We start from the raw sequence: 12274 nt of genomic DNA, 5'->3' as shown, positions 1-12274 counted from the left end.
GTATTCCGACGTATCATTGGAGGACTATTTGTTTGTATACCTGATACTGTACCATACAAGGAGCAAACAACATTAAAACCACCCGTGAAAGACCTGCGTTGAAAGTACCCGGTACTCGAGTGTACCAGGGCCCTCCCCCCATAGTCCAAGTACCTCATACCTTCTCCGGGGAACACAGACCCCTTGACAGTCCCTTTCTCAAGGGATCCATTATCCGTCACTTCTCTTCCCTCCTGATCTTTCCATCTCCCTTTTGCACACATTCGTTACCGACAACCCAATTTCTTCGCTCGTTTTACTCCCTTTACTTGGGGATTATCAACTGAACTGCTTCTTACTTCACGGTCGCTCACTCTCTCCCGAATCGTAGGGGGTGAACCTCTACTCGACCACCTACTCCCGAGTACCCGTCAACAGAACGCGAAATCACCTTCGTTTCACTATTTTTTTCCGACCGCAAAACACCTCGACTTCCTTGTTAGATACACCCTGAGTATCTAACTGAATAATTCAGTTCCAACGTGGTGGGCAGTTTGAGAACAAACAACGTCTACCGGCATACATTCAAACAGAAGTTCTTGAGGGTTACGCAGGTCGTCCCCAGTCCTTCATCAATAACACCCCTGTGACTGTGTCCAGCGGTGTTTAGTTTTCACACTGATTTCGAGACTCGACTTTCCTCTCCCCCCAATACATCATGCTTTTCAACACCCAAGGCGCCCTCGCGGTGTCTAGTCTGCTACTGGCAGCCACCTCTGCAGCTGCAAAAGACTTCAAGGTGCTTCCTCGGGGGTCACCATTAGGCACACTCAAGGGCTGCTACTCGAGCATTCCTGGATACGGAAAGTCAACGAGCTGGACATACCAGAGTTCTGGATGGTGTCTGGACCACTGTGCCAAGAACTACGCGACATTTGCTTTGACAGGAGGCTCTGACTGTGTGTGCGGTAATACGATGCCACCAGACAGTGCCAAAGTTTCAAGCGACAAATGCAGCACGTCGTGCAGTGGTTGGCCCGACGATATGTGTATGTCTACATAACCTACCCCAAGTCTCAGAGAATTGACTTACTAACGATCATCTTGAATAGGCGGTGGTTCCGGCTACTACTCTGTCTACACCACAAATTTGGAAGACGATGTGCCCACGTACTCCGACCCCTCGGACACCAAAACCACCACAACCACAACCAAAAGCAGTAGCCATAGCAAAACGACGACGCAAGCTGACGGGACTACCTCGACTACTTCCACCACTGCCGGTGAAATAACAGAGACCGCAACCTCTGAGCCCACCCAAAGCAGTGTCTATGAAAATTTGGATGAAAAGTCCTCGCAGAGCAAGAACACTGCCGCAATTGCGGCCGGAGTTGTCGTCGGAGTGGTTGGATTCGCTGCTCTCTGCGGTGCTATATTCTTCTGGTGGCGATCCAAGCAGAACAAAACCAATGCTGCGGCTGGTGGCACTGGCGGCTATGGCCGTGACTCTGGTCCGCCCTCGATGTCCGATTCTCGGTTCGATGGTGACTACATGGCTCAGCGCCGCCAAAGCAATGGCAGCATCGATGATGACCATGACTTCTCTCGCCGGATCTTGCAGGTAAGCACGCGTAACACCGGATAGCATGGGTTTCGAGCTGACATATGATACAGGTGACGAACCCCGATCGCTAAACCAATACCCATTTTTCGAACCATTCACCCTCCTCTATTTCTTATCTCCACTCGGTATTAGCGAAACCCACGTCATTTCTGCCTCGATCGAACTACTTTATGAGAGCTTCCCCATCCTGTTGTCATTATTTTTCAGTCGGGTTATTCAGCGGAGTTATGATATCCGAACGGCATATGGCATGATCCGAATCGGTGTCCCCAGCTGGTGACCTGATGTCTCTTAGGCCCTGCCTCTGAGTTGCTTCTTTTTTTACCAATACCCTCCGTGTCTACATCTCAGACAACGTTACCCTGCTTCTCGATCAGCACTTCTTGGGGCCTACATTGGGAAATAAACCGCACCACCGGCCTTCTCTGCCGAAGACCCGATCATTGTATCTTGTTCAATTATAGTGAAGTCTCGGTGGATATAGAGACGTTGTGTTCGAAAAGGCGTTTCTTTCTATTTCGGCTCTATCAGTGCTCGACATTTTCCTTTTTTATGAGCAAATCATTCGTTTTATGTGATTTTTTTTTATTACTTTTATCCCCCTCGTGGTCTCTTTCTTGTTTCCAGCCAAGTCTTTGCCTATCGGCCCCATAATGAGCTTCTCGCGTTCGGCAATTCGCTCCGGTCCGGGCTGATTCAGGGATGGATGGCTGTAAATAGGCGAGATCAATCAGCTGTACTTAATGTGAGAATGGATATGCACATCAGTATGTGGTTATTTGCTTGTAAACCAAACTCATAGTGGTTTCGTTGGTTAAAGTTGGGTTTACCGCCAGTTCGTAGGTACATATATCTTGGATATCTCTAGCGTTTCAGAGTGCTTTAGTCCCTCGTTATACATAGAACACCGTCTGTGCGGTTTCTGGTCTTTACTGCTTGAATATATATGTTGTATTTGAAAGGACTTGAAAAGAACATCCAAAACATATCAGTTACTCTCACATATAACTAGATTAAAGTCAATGATATATTGACGGCCTTCAGCCAGCTCCCAAGGTCTATTGCAGTCAATGAACCACATACATAATTTTTACACTTATGTTTTCATATGAACAAAGAGGCAATGAATAGCGCCCGAGAAGCTATTATTACAAAGTACAAAAAATGGACACAAAGACTCCATGCAAGTGGATTTAGTATGAGAGCTCAAATTCAAACAGAATCTCTCCAAAATCCATGCCTCACCGTACAAAGAGGGAGAAACCTCGAGAGAAAAAAAAAAGGACTCTAAATGGAGGCCACGAGAGAACGGAGAGGTACTAAGGCAGACCATTGTCAGAATTGGCAGCAAGATGAAGGTTCTAGCGAGAACAATGCTCTAATTTAACCCGCTTTGGAGGAGTAGCCATCACTAGGGGGATCAAGCGGAGGTATAACTTGCAAGAAATGGCGCCCGGAAGAGCAATATCGAACGTAGGAAGCTTTATCTGCCTAAACCCCTCGAAATGTCAGTAGACTATAGAAAGAGAACAAACTGTGAGATAGACTCATGGCAGTTTCAAAACGCCTGCCCACCGAGGTGTGAGCCTTGCTATGGGATTTTATCAGACAATCAAGAGCGAAGCAGAGAGCTCGCACAGCCGCTGCAACGGTTCGAACAATTTCAATACCGTGAATCAGCGCAGCATCGTCGGTTTGTCCGATTCCTGATTTAGAACTCCTATACCAACTCCAGCAATGCGTGCAGTTCGACTCCACGGATATATAGACGCAAAGGAGCATTTGAAATGAGTATACTAGTAGGTTCACACTTGTCATGGGCATGGCGACATCGTTGACAACGCTTAGAAGTGATAGCATCGCGAATGCAGTTCAGCTTGTAGGGTCAAACACATCCAGTTTCGTTCCAGTTACGCACTGCTATCCTGAAGCTGTGGATATACCGGCCTGTCTCTACTGGGACGGAGTATACGGGAAGTTCCCGTTCAATATCTAGACTCGTCCTAAATGTCTCAGCAGCGTTGATAGTAGGGTTCGGAGGCATAATGAATTAGAGAAGAGAATAGTAGATCAAAGTAAAGTGAGCTCAAAGCATAACGTAAATTTCGTGGGATGAAGAGAAAACAATCTTGGAAGAGGATGGAACACTTGAAGGAGCGAGCAATGATGACTATCGCGGTCTCGACGAAGCAAACATTGAAAATCGCGTCAATCAACAAACAGCATTGAAACACATCAGATGAGTCCAAGATCGATGTTCGGCTCACGTTTTAGAAGGAACAAAGAGCACAGAACGTTCCTTTCTTGTCCTCATTTTTCAGGGACTGCAAAATGAGGTTATTCACAAACCTCGAGAGATAACAGATCCCATTCAAAGAGATTCGAGCATGCCCGACTTTCAAAGCACATGGCTCTTGAACTAGAAATGGTTCAGCGTCAAGCATCCAGTCCAGCCTCCATCAATTCGATCAAAGCATCGGACGAGAGGACAATCTCCGACTACCCTTCGTTGATGCCTAGCATCTCATCCCCTCACTTTCTATGACATATGACACCAGGCACCAGGAAAGAGATAAACATAGACCTCACATAAAAACCGCATGAGTCATGACTGCCAGCTGGCTAGCTCCAATCCCAGGTAACAAACTAGTCCATAGCTACATAGCCTCTCCCACCTCACCGCCGAATCGCCGAATCCCGCCCCTCCCCCGATATGAGAAAGGCGTCGATCTCGACGGCCCAAGTAGATCAACCCCAAACCCAACAGCGGCTAGACGGACTTGGACCGGGATTAAACCGGACTTGACAACCACATGGCTTGAAGCGACGCTAATTTAGCGACGATCTAGACCTGCAGGAGAGAGAAAGGAGATTGAAGGATGCTAGTCTTGCTAGCCTGGTTGGTAGGCTGTTCCAGCGGATGAATCAGAGGCGTTGATAGAATAACCCTTGTCTCAAAGAAGGATGGATGATTTCCCGTCGGGGCTGGAGATTACCCGCTAAAGATATTGAACACGGAGACTAGGCGACAAAGAAGAGAGCTTGGTCGGGCTGTTTCGGATCTACTTGACTCGCATCGAGGTCTAAGATTGCCACTACTCTTTGCCAAGTCTTTCTTACTCGGTGCTCCGTACGGAGTATGTACATGGTCCCATATTTTGTTTCTCATGATCCATGTCAAAATGTGAGATCTCTATATACGGTAATTCCGGAGTAAATTGCCGGTATGTCCGGAAATCATGTGAACTTCGCCGATCACTATATGTTGGATGGAGTACTCTGTACAGAGTATAATACGAAGCTCGGAGCTCGGAGTATATAATATACAATATGCAATATGTAATATAAATATATATTGTACGTTGTATATTTTATATTGCATCTCAAAGAGGTCTAGAAAGAAACAACACACTAGCCGTTCCTATTTCCAGCCCCAATCGGACAATTGTTACACGGTCATCCTCACGCTGCAGAACACTGAACCAATAGAGATGGCAGAAAAACCAACAGCGTTAACAAGCATAACTAGGCAGATGCACGCTGGCGCCCATAACATTGATTACGCATGATGTCATGCTTCCGTTGGCTAACTATATGCACCTCGCCTCAAGCACATCTACGGAGTAGGCAGAGTAGTTCTTACGCCGATTGGTTTGAGTCTGTTGTTGGTTGCAGAATAGCACTTCTTCCGAATGGGGGATGCTGCCTTCGACTACTGCAGGAATACGGTGTAATGTTCCTTAATTAGCTTTGTGAGGTAGCATCCTAGTACTAAGGCGAGTAGCTAATCTGCTGCATACTAAAAACTTAAATGGTATAGCTAGATTGAGCTTAGCGGATATTCCCTTAAAAAAAGGAAAAGAAAACAACAACAACAAGCTACCTGTAAAGGTATACTGTTTTCAGGTGTACGGCCTGTCAACCGGGTAAGATACGATGGTAGGAGAGAGGAACAGATTGTATTGTCTTCAACGTGACAAGGCTAACTCTTGTCCAAGAGGAACAGGATCCAGGGGAGTCCTATGTTATCTATCACTATACCCCGCTTTGATCACATGGGGTCAGCAACGAATCAGTGGTGCTCCACTCTCGTGGCCCAGCCGATAAGGTTAAGTGACAATTCTGTTTTCATGTTGTAAGGATCCTTTATCCGTTACACTACCTAACCCGCCTAGGTAGTGAGGGACTCCCAAACTGGGGAGGACTCTGCGACACCGACACCCGTTAAGTGATCTGCAATGGCCCACAGTTTTGGCCATGTGGTCTCGATGGCACGGAACAGAGCAAAGGAATTAGCTCCGTTGCACATCGCACCTCGGAAGATACAACCCTCCGTACACGTGTGTATACGGCATACGGAGTAAAAGAAAATCTATACTCTGTACGTTGTAGGGGAAATTAAAAAAAAGGGGTCATGGGAAAAATCGACGAACCATGATCCGTGTGCAATATCCGTAGATCTAGTTTGCCCCATACTGTGAGATTAGACTGTAAATCTCTGGAGTAAATAAATGCCTCCCAAAGTTTGTTTTTAAGATTGTGTTATACCCCTTTGTTGTGCAGGTTGGCTTCGTATTCCGGTCTAAGGTTGGAATTTTCTATCTCAATCAAAGTATCAGAGAAATGATCCTCAACACATCCCTGCAAAACCCGGTCCCTCGTTGCTGGTCGGGATTTGGCGGGTTTAGTGTAGCCTAAAACATTAATAACCTATTACTAATATGAAAATGTACATATCTAGCTACCTACCTAGGTAGTTACTTAGGTAGGGTATTAATAATGTGCATTAGCTCCTCGCATGCTCTGGGATAGGTCTAGGATATCGATGTGCGGTAATACTTTTACTGGGTCGAGAGATCTCCCGAGCCGATCGGGAGAATCTCGCGTAAATTTACTACTCCATATGCAGACTAATAATAATATCGGATACGGAGTGTACAGAGTATAATGGATATAAATGTTATACGGAGTAAATGGTTATAAATAAGCATAAAGCAGGCTAAAGACACCAAAGCCATCCCGGATCAACATAGCACCTTCCTAATTCATAGTAACAGGTTTGTCCACGGACATGGACACGGTAACGGAGCTGAAACGAAATAAAGTCGCTTATTCCTGTTTGAGCTAACAGCCAATTTGTGCATTGGCTGGAACTGGCTAGTGCCTCAGCTGTATGCATCTGCTGCAGTAGTGCCTGCATAGTTACGTGACCTAAATTAGCTCTCATTTCCCTTTTAGTGTAATGTACTCTGTAGAACCACATGGGCTACAGGGATACTGATTTTTGGTGCAAGCCAATGCAGGCTCGCTGGAAGAGGAAAGTACATATGTAAGAGGTGGATTTAAATTTAACGTGAATGTCCTCGTTGGGTTCGGCCGTGGAGCCGGGTACGAAGTACAAAGTACTATGCAGTGCATTTTCTATGAAAATTAAAACAAACCGTTTCTTTTTTTTTTTAAAGAAAAGAAAGAAGCACAGAGCCAAGACAAGTAGATTACTGAGAAAAAAAAAAGAAAAAGAAAAAGAGAAAAAAAAAAAATGGTATCGACATCCCCTATACATAATTTCCCGAGAGATTTAACTTCCTAGCATGCATGGGGATCATGGCAGCAGTGTCTTCAACGGTGACAACAGATTGAATACTCCGTACAAAATATAATAAAACAACGATCATTACCAGATATAGGCATCGGTGCTCGACGCTCAGGCACTCGAAATCTGCCTTGCAAAATCCGGCCACATGGCATGGCCTGATCGACGAGGTTATCTGAAACGTGAGGAGCTGCAGGGGGTTTACGCCATTGGCGTATCCTTGCAAAAAGCGTAAATATGGGAAAAGCAAGCATAGAACATTCTCCGTACAATTATCGGGATAACCCCGAAAGAACCTTCCTGTACGAGAAAATTGGGGACCATTTTATGTATTTATTCTTCGGTAGACCGTTACTCCACCCTGCAGAGCCTAGACCTTGACCCTCTTGCCTTTTTAGTGAAAGGATTGCTACCTAGGTACGATCCGAGTCCGTGTGGGGAAGTACCCCAGGAACAGGAATCAGTACAACATAGTAACAAGGAGTACGGAGTAGAATGTTAGTATATGCCATCCTGGCAAATAGAACCCTGGTAAATAGGTAGTATTACCGTAGGCATGGTAGATCCCGCGACATGGATAAAGGGATTGTCGAGTGTAAGGAGAGTATGCAGATGACGAGTCACCTTCTCATCTGTTCGGTTAATCTCGCTCAACCCCTGCAAGTGGGCTGTATCCGGTATGGTTTGCTTTAGTCAATGCAGGCAGGGGAACCTTGGACGACAAATGCCTCACTCACTGATCCCCAGTGACGATGGACCAAAAAGACCTTGACAGATAGTGACGATCAGCTCTACGGGATTGGACCGTGAGTATGTACGGAGTAGATCGATCACACTTCTCGGCTTCTGGACCATCCAAAGTGGTACGTTATACAAATGATGGTGGTGCATCAATCTAGACAGACGCACGACGAGCCGTTCCATCCGGAACACAAGAATCGAGGCGTTGACGATTGTGGAGCTAATAACAACTTAGATATGAGGGGATTTGACTAAAACAACATCAGCACCTCTAAACAAGATCAAGGTCAGCCCTGGAGATTGTCAAAGCCCTGAAGGGGATAATGGCATAACCGAGTGGGCCTGAGCTAACCCGATTTGTATAATGTACACCACCTGGGTAGCGCTTACAATGATTTTAGGGCATTTTCCACGTGGACACATTATTGAATTTCAACAACCGGTAGAACGGCATACGGATCGGATAAAGTTGTACAAAGTAAGGGGTAAACCTACCACACTTTCTATTTTTTAACGGAAAAGCTAAACTTTAGAAGCCAGGAAGTCTTCGGGTATAACCGATGTCCCCTTTTTTTGTTTTCGGCTGATCCCGAAAAAAAAGAAGCTGTAGTTCAACCGAGACATCGGTAATAGCCGCAATACCAAGGGAGTATGTGTAGCGAACCCGAATTTTAGGACCACTTCTCACTCTAGTAATAATTGCGCGATATTTATTAAAAATCAAAGTTAGAGAGTCTTTTCTAGACTAGAGCGGGTTATCTCGTTCGATCAAGCGAATCAAAAACAATGGCACTTCCCACCAATTAGAGCAGATGCTTCTGAATCTGAGGTGAGATTCGCCTTCCATGGAATAATCCATACCTACATGTATGATGTACATACTCCGTACATACTGATTTTTTTTTAAATTATTATAACCTTGGAAGTATGTGCAGAACAAGGCAACTAAAATGCACGACGCCATCAGCCTTATCCGCAACTTCCTCCTTCAATACTTAACCTTCCTGAATACCGTGAGATCCACCACGGACCACGGGAGGTTAAAAGGGAGGTTCACTAACCCGGACGAAAGAGACCCGGAAGGACCACCTTTTGACCATGACCTAGAATCAAAGAGCCTCTAAAGCTTGAGGTGGGCTGGTGGGGAAAAGAAAAAGTGCGCATTTACGCTTGCATGTACGGAGTACGGAGTGCGGAATAAGCTGTTCATATTCCGAGTAATTCCTTTTTCTTTTTCTTTTTCTTTTTTCTTTTTCTTTTCTTTTTCTTTTTTTTTTTTTCCTTCCCCCTATTTTCCCTCTTCTTCCCGCAGTTTCAAGGGGTGTCTAAACAACGTGGGTAAACCCCGGGGTGCGCCCATGTCGATCTTGGAATCTGAGACTCCCGTAAATGCTTCAAGGGTCATGAACATGGGGTCACGTTGCCGATGCTGATTTAATTAAATATCAATTCGAAATATACCATGGGAAATTGATACTCCATATCCGAAAATTAGTTTTGGGTGCTATGATGTCGATCAGGAACAAATTAGGAAGGGAGCGTAATGTACGGAATACTTTGTACCTTCTATAACAAGAACCGTCGTCTATGCCACTATCTTGAATGACGTGCAAAAATAATCTGCTCTATTTCCTAGGTTGGTAGCATAGATGATATATCCGAGATAAAGTTGATGAAACTTCGATTTTGCTATTGTCTTAAATAGGACATGTGATGGATGAGTAGAATATCCATGTACATACATACCGTCATCAAATAAAATATTAATTAATATTAATTATTTAATATCAAAAGAAGACTAGCGTGCACGGCCTGGCATGTACATATGCATTCATGGATGTCCACCCCGTGTGGTAAGCATCTAAAAAAAGAACCAACATTAAACCAAGCTCTCTGACTCGCTAGTTTTATACTGCTGATCATGGTCACTTGCGCTTTGTATGCCCTTCTTCGTATTCTTCATGGTGTTGCTATTGTAGGAACAAGGCTTATTCGTCTTGCTGTGTACCACACCAGAATCGGTATGCATATTCAGGTAATCTTCATCTTAATAAGGAAAGAAGGCATTAATAGACTGTTTATAGATTCTCAATGGAGAGTAGACACTACCAATGCACCATCATCCCACCTGGGCATACTCAATATTATCCACATCCCCCAAATTCGGCTATCAGCATCATAAATGGCAATTTGCCGACGATCCCAACAGCGCTATAAAACCAAAAGCACTGTCTCAAAAGAGAAAAAAGAGACGAGTTGGTTACACAACTACCCCTTCATCCGTAAGATTTGAAGCAATTTCCAAGATCCACACAGAAGCTAACAAGCGAAAGGAGACTAAAAACTATGAGCCATTACGAACACAGGGGGAAACGGCGCGAGTCAGATCTCGAGTATTGAATTCCGTCTTAATAAGACCACGATTGGCCTAAAATTGTACACAATTCATATTAACATCGTGCCACTCTACACCCGAAGGGGATCAAGATTATGCACAACAGGACTGTGGTTACCAATAACGATCGATTTTAATACTATCAGTCCGAGTAGGAAAAAAAAAAAAAAAAAAAAAAAAAAGAGAGAGAGAGAACTAAACAAAAAGCTTTAATTACACTGCCGGTACTCCGTATAAACCCCAAGCTAAGCCCGCTCTCTGACCTTAACCGCAGCAGCCGATCACACATGGACATGGACGAGACCCCTCTTCTCTTGGCTTGTATAAACAGGGATACGGCGTCGAGGCAAGGGGATGCATCATGTATGTCTAATGTGTCTAAACTTGGAAGCAGGGAAAAAAAAAGAGGCTGTGGTAGTTCCCGCACGCTGCATATGTGACTGTTTCTGTTTCTGATTTTCCCATCTAGTTATATCCAATTACGAAGTATGTTTCAAAAATCCCTGCAAGAATGCCTTGCAGTCCAGATCAAGATTCTCATCGCGGATCCTCATAATCTGCAACGACTCACATTGTAGATGGTGGATCGCGCGAGAACCCGATCACACTCTCCTCCCCACAGCCATCTACCTAGTGCCCGTGATTTGTCTGGCCTTTGCTAAACGGTCGTGATAGTGACGGGCATCAGCACGGGTCATATCTTAGCCTGGAATGATCCTTCAAAGTCCCCTGCATAATGTGTACTGCTTGTTATTTTAGTTTATTGTTCCTTTTTCCTTTTAGGGATGTGCTTTGCAGAAGGAATGATTATTTCCAGAAATCTAGGGGATGCATATAGCGTGTTTTATGTGATACAGTAGTACAAAGTATGTATTACGCATCTAAATCTCGCCATAGATAGTGTATATTAATGTAGTATAAGATGTTTGTCACTTATCTGGGATTCGGCTCCTGATGCTTGCTCTGCCACGAGGGTGACAGGGGAGCTATTCTCCGGTTATGCAATGTTGCATGGGGCGGGGTGCAGGGCAACTTAGTCAAACTTATTAACAGGCGTTTGGGCCCCCGGGATAAGATGGTGTGTATATGGAGATTCATATACCTTATAGTATATAAATCAATAGTTCTATGCACAATATAGGAGGATATAGTAAGAAATATAGTAACCGTTCCACCAAGTGGTTTCCCCCGGACGAACTGAGACGGTTTGAGATACGGAGCCGGGAGTTTGGGGTATCCGTCCACCCACAAGCGTTAAGGATCGGCGTACTGAAACAAAAGCGTAAACTTTGGAAAACGACAAAATGACAAAATGCCAAGACCCGCCAGCCAAGGGCTCCGGGGCCCCCACCACTAGGCTGACTCTCTTTGCTTTTTTGGTGTTTGATTTTTTATTTATTTTATTTTTTGATTTACGCCCTTTCTACTTTTGGTTTAGTGAACTCGGGCTAGTTCGGTTCAATCGACTTCAAGTTTGGTTGAGGCTTTGGTTGGACCCAAGGATCTTCCCGTTCTGCCAGAGACCCTATCCAACCTTCGAATATATCCAACCCTTAGGTTATTATTGTGATATATATAGAAGCCAACAAATGAATAGAGAAGATAAAAAATTGCAAATATTTAATATTTTGGACCGTATTCCTAATTCAGAAAAATGTGCCGCCAGTTGGTATCCATGCAGCCCTGTAGCGAGCCTCTTACATGCCATATTAGGAATAGCGCCTCCCAATCTGGTCCTCCGAGTTGCCTAAACCAGCACATGCCCCACTGATATTTACCTTAGCCTTTTAATGGGGCAAACCCGTTGCATTCCGTGGGAGCTTGGACTCGCAGCCCTCGATGTGAAAGCTCTCCACGCGGGATTTGGAATATCAGAGCCGTTTTAGCGGCTTCGTTTCTCGTTTAATGCTCTATTTTCTTGACTTTCTTTATTTTAGGTAAA

At 44.7% G+C, this 12274-nt stretch overlaps 1 protein-coding gene across 1 annotated transcript; it reads left to right on the top strand.

Annotated features, from left to right (window-relative positions):
* Nucleotides 1-697: 697 nt before the first annotated feature.
* On the top strand, nucleotides 698-1674 carry N7487_011062 (WSC domain-containing protein; the record flags this gene model as incomplete). Its single annotated transcript, XM_056878792.1, has 3 exons — nucleotides 698-1028; nucleotides 1092-1600; nucleotides 1654-1674. 3 exons carry the CDS (start codon nucleotides 698-700, stop codon nucleotides 1672-1674), a joined length of 861 nt encoding a protein of 286 aa, XP_056724111.1.
* Between the last annotated feature and the right edge of the window lie 10600 nt (nucleotides 1675-12274).

This window comes from Penicillium crustosum (assembly GCF_028827405.1).
Source record: "Penicillium crustosum strain IBT 35664 chromosome Unknown utg000005l_segment0_segment0, whole genome shotgun sequence".
Classification (NCBI taxonomy): domain Eukaryota; kingdom Fungi; phylum Ascomycota; class Eurotiomycetes; order Eurotiales; family Aspergillaceae; genus Penicillium; species Penicillium crustosum.
The sequence above is the reverse complement of the archived record's forward strand: the minus strand, read 5'-3'. Positions and strand labels throughout refer to the sequence as shown.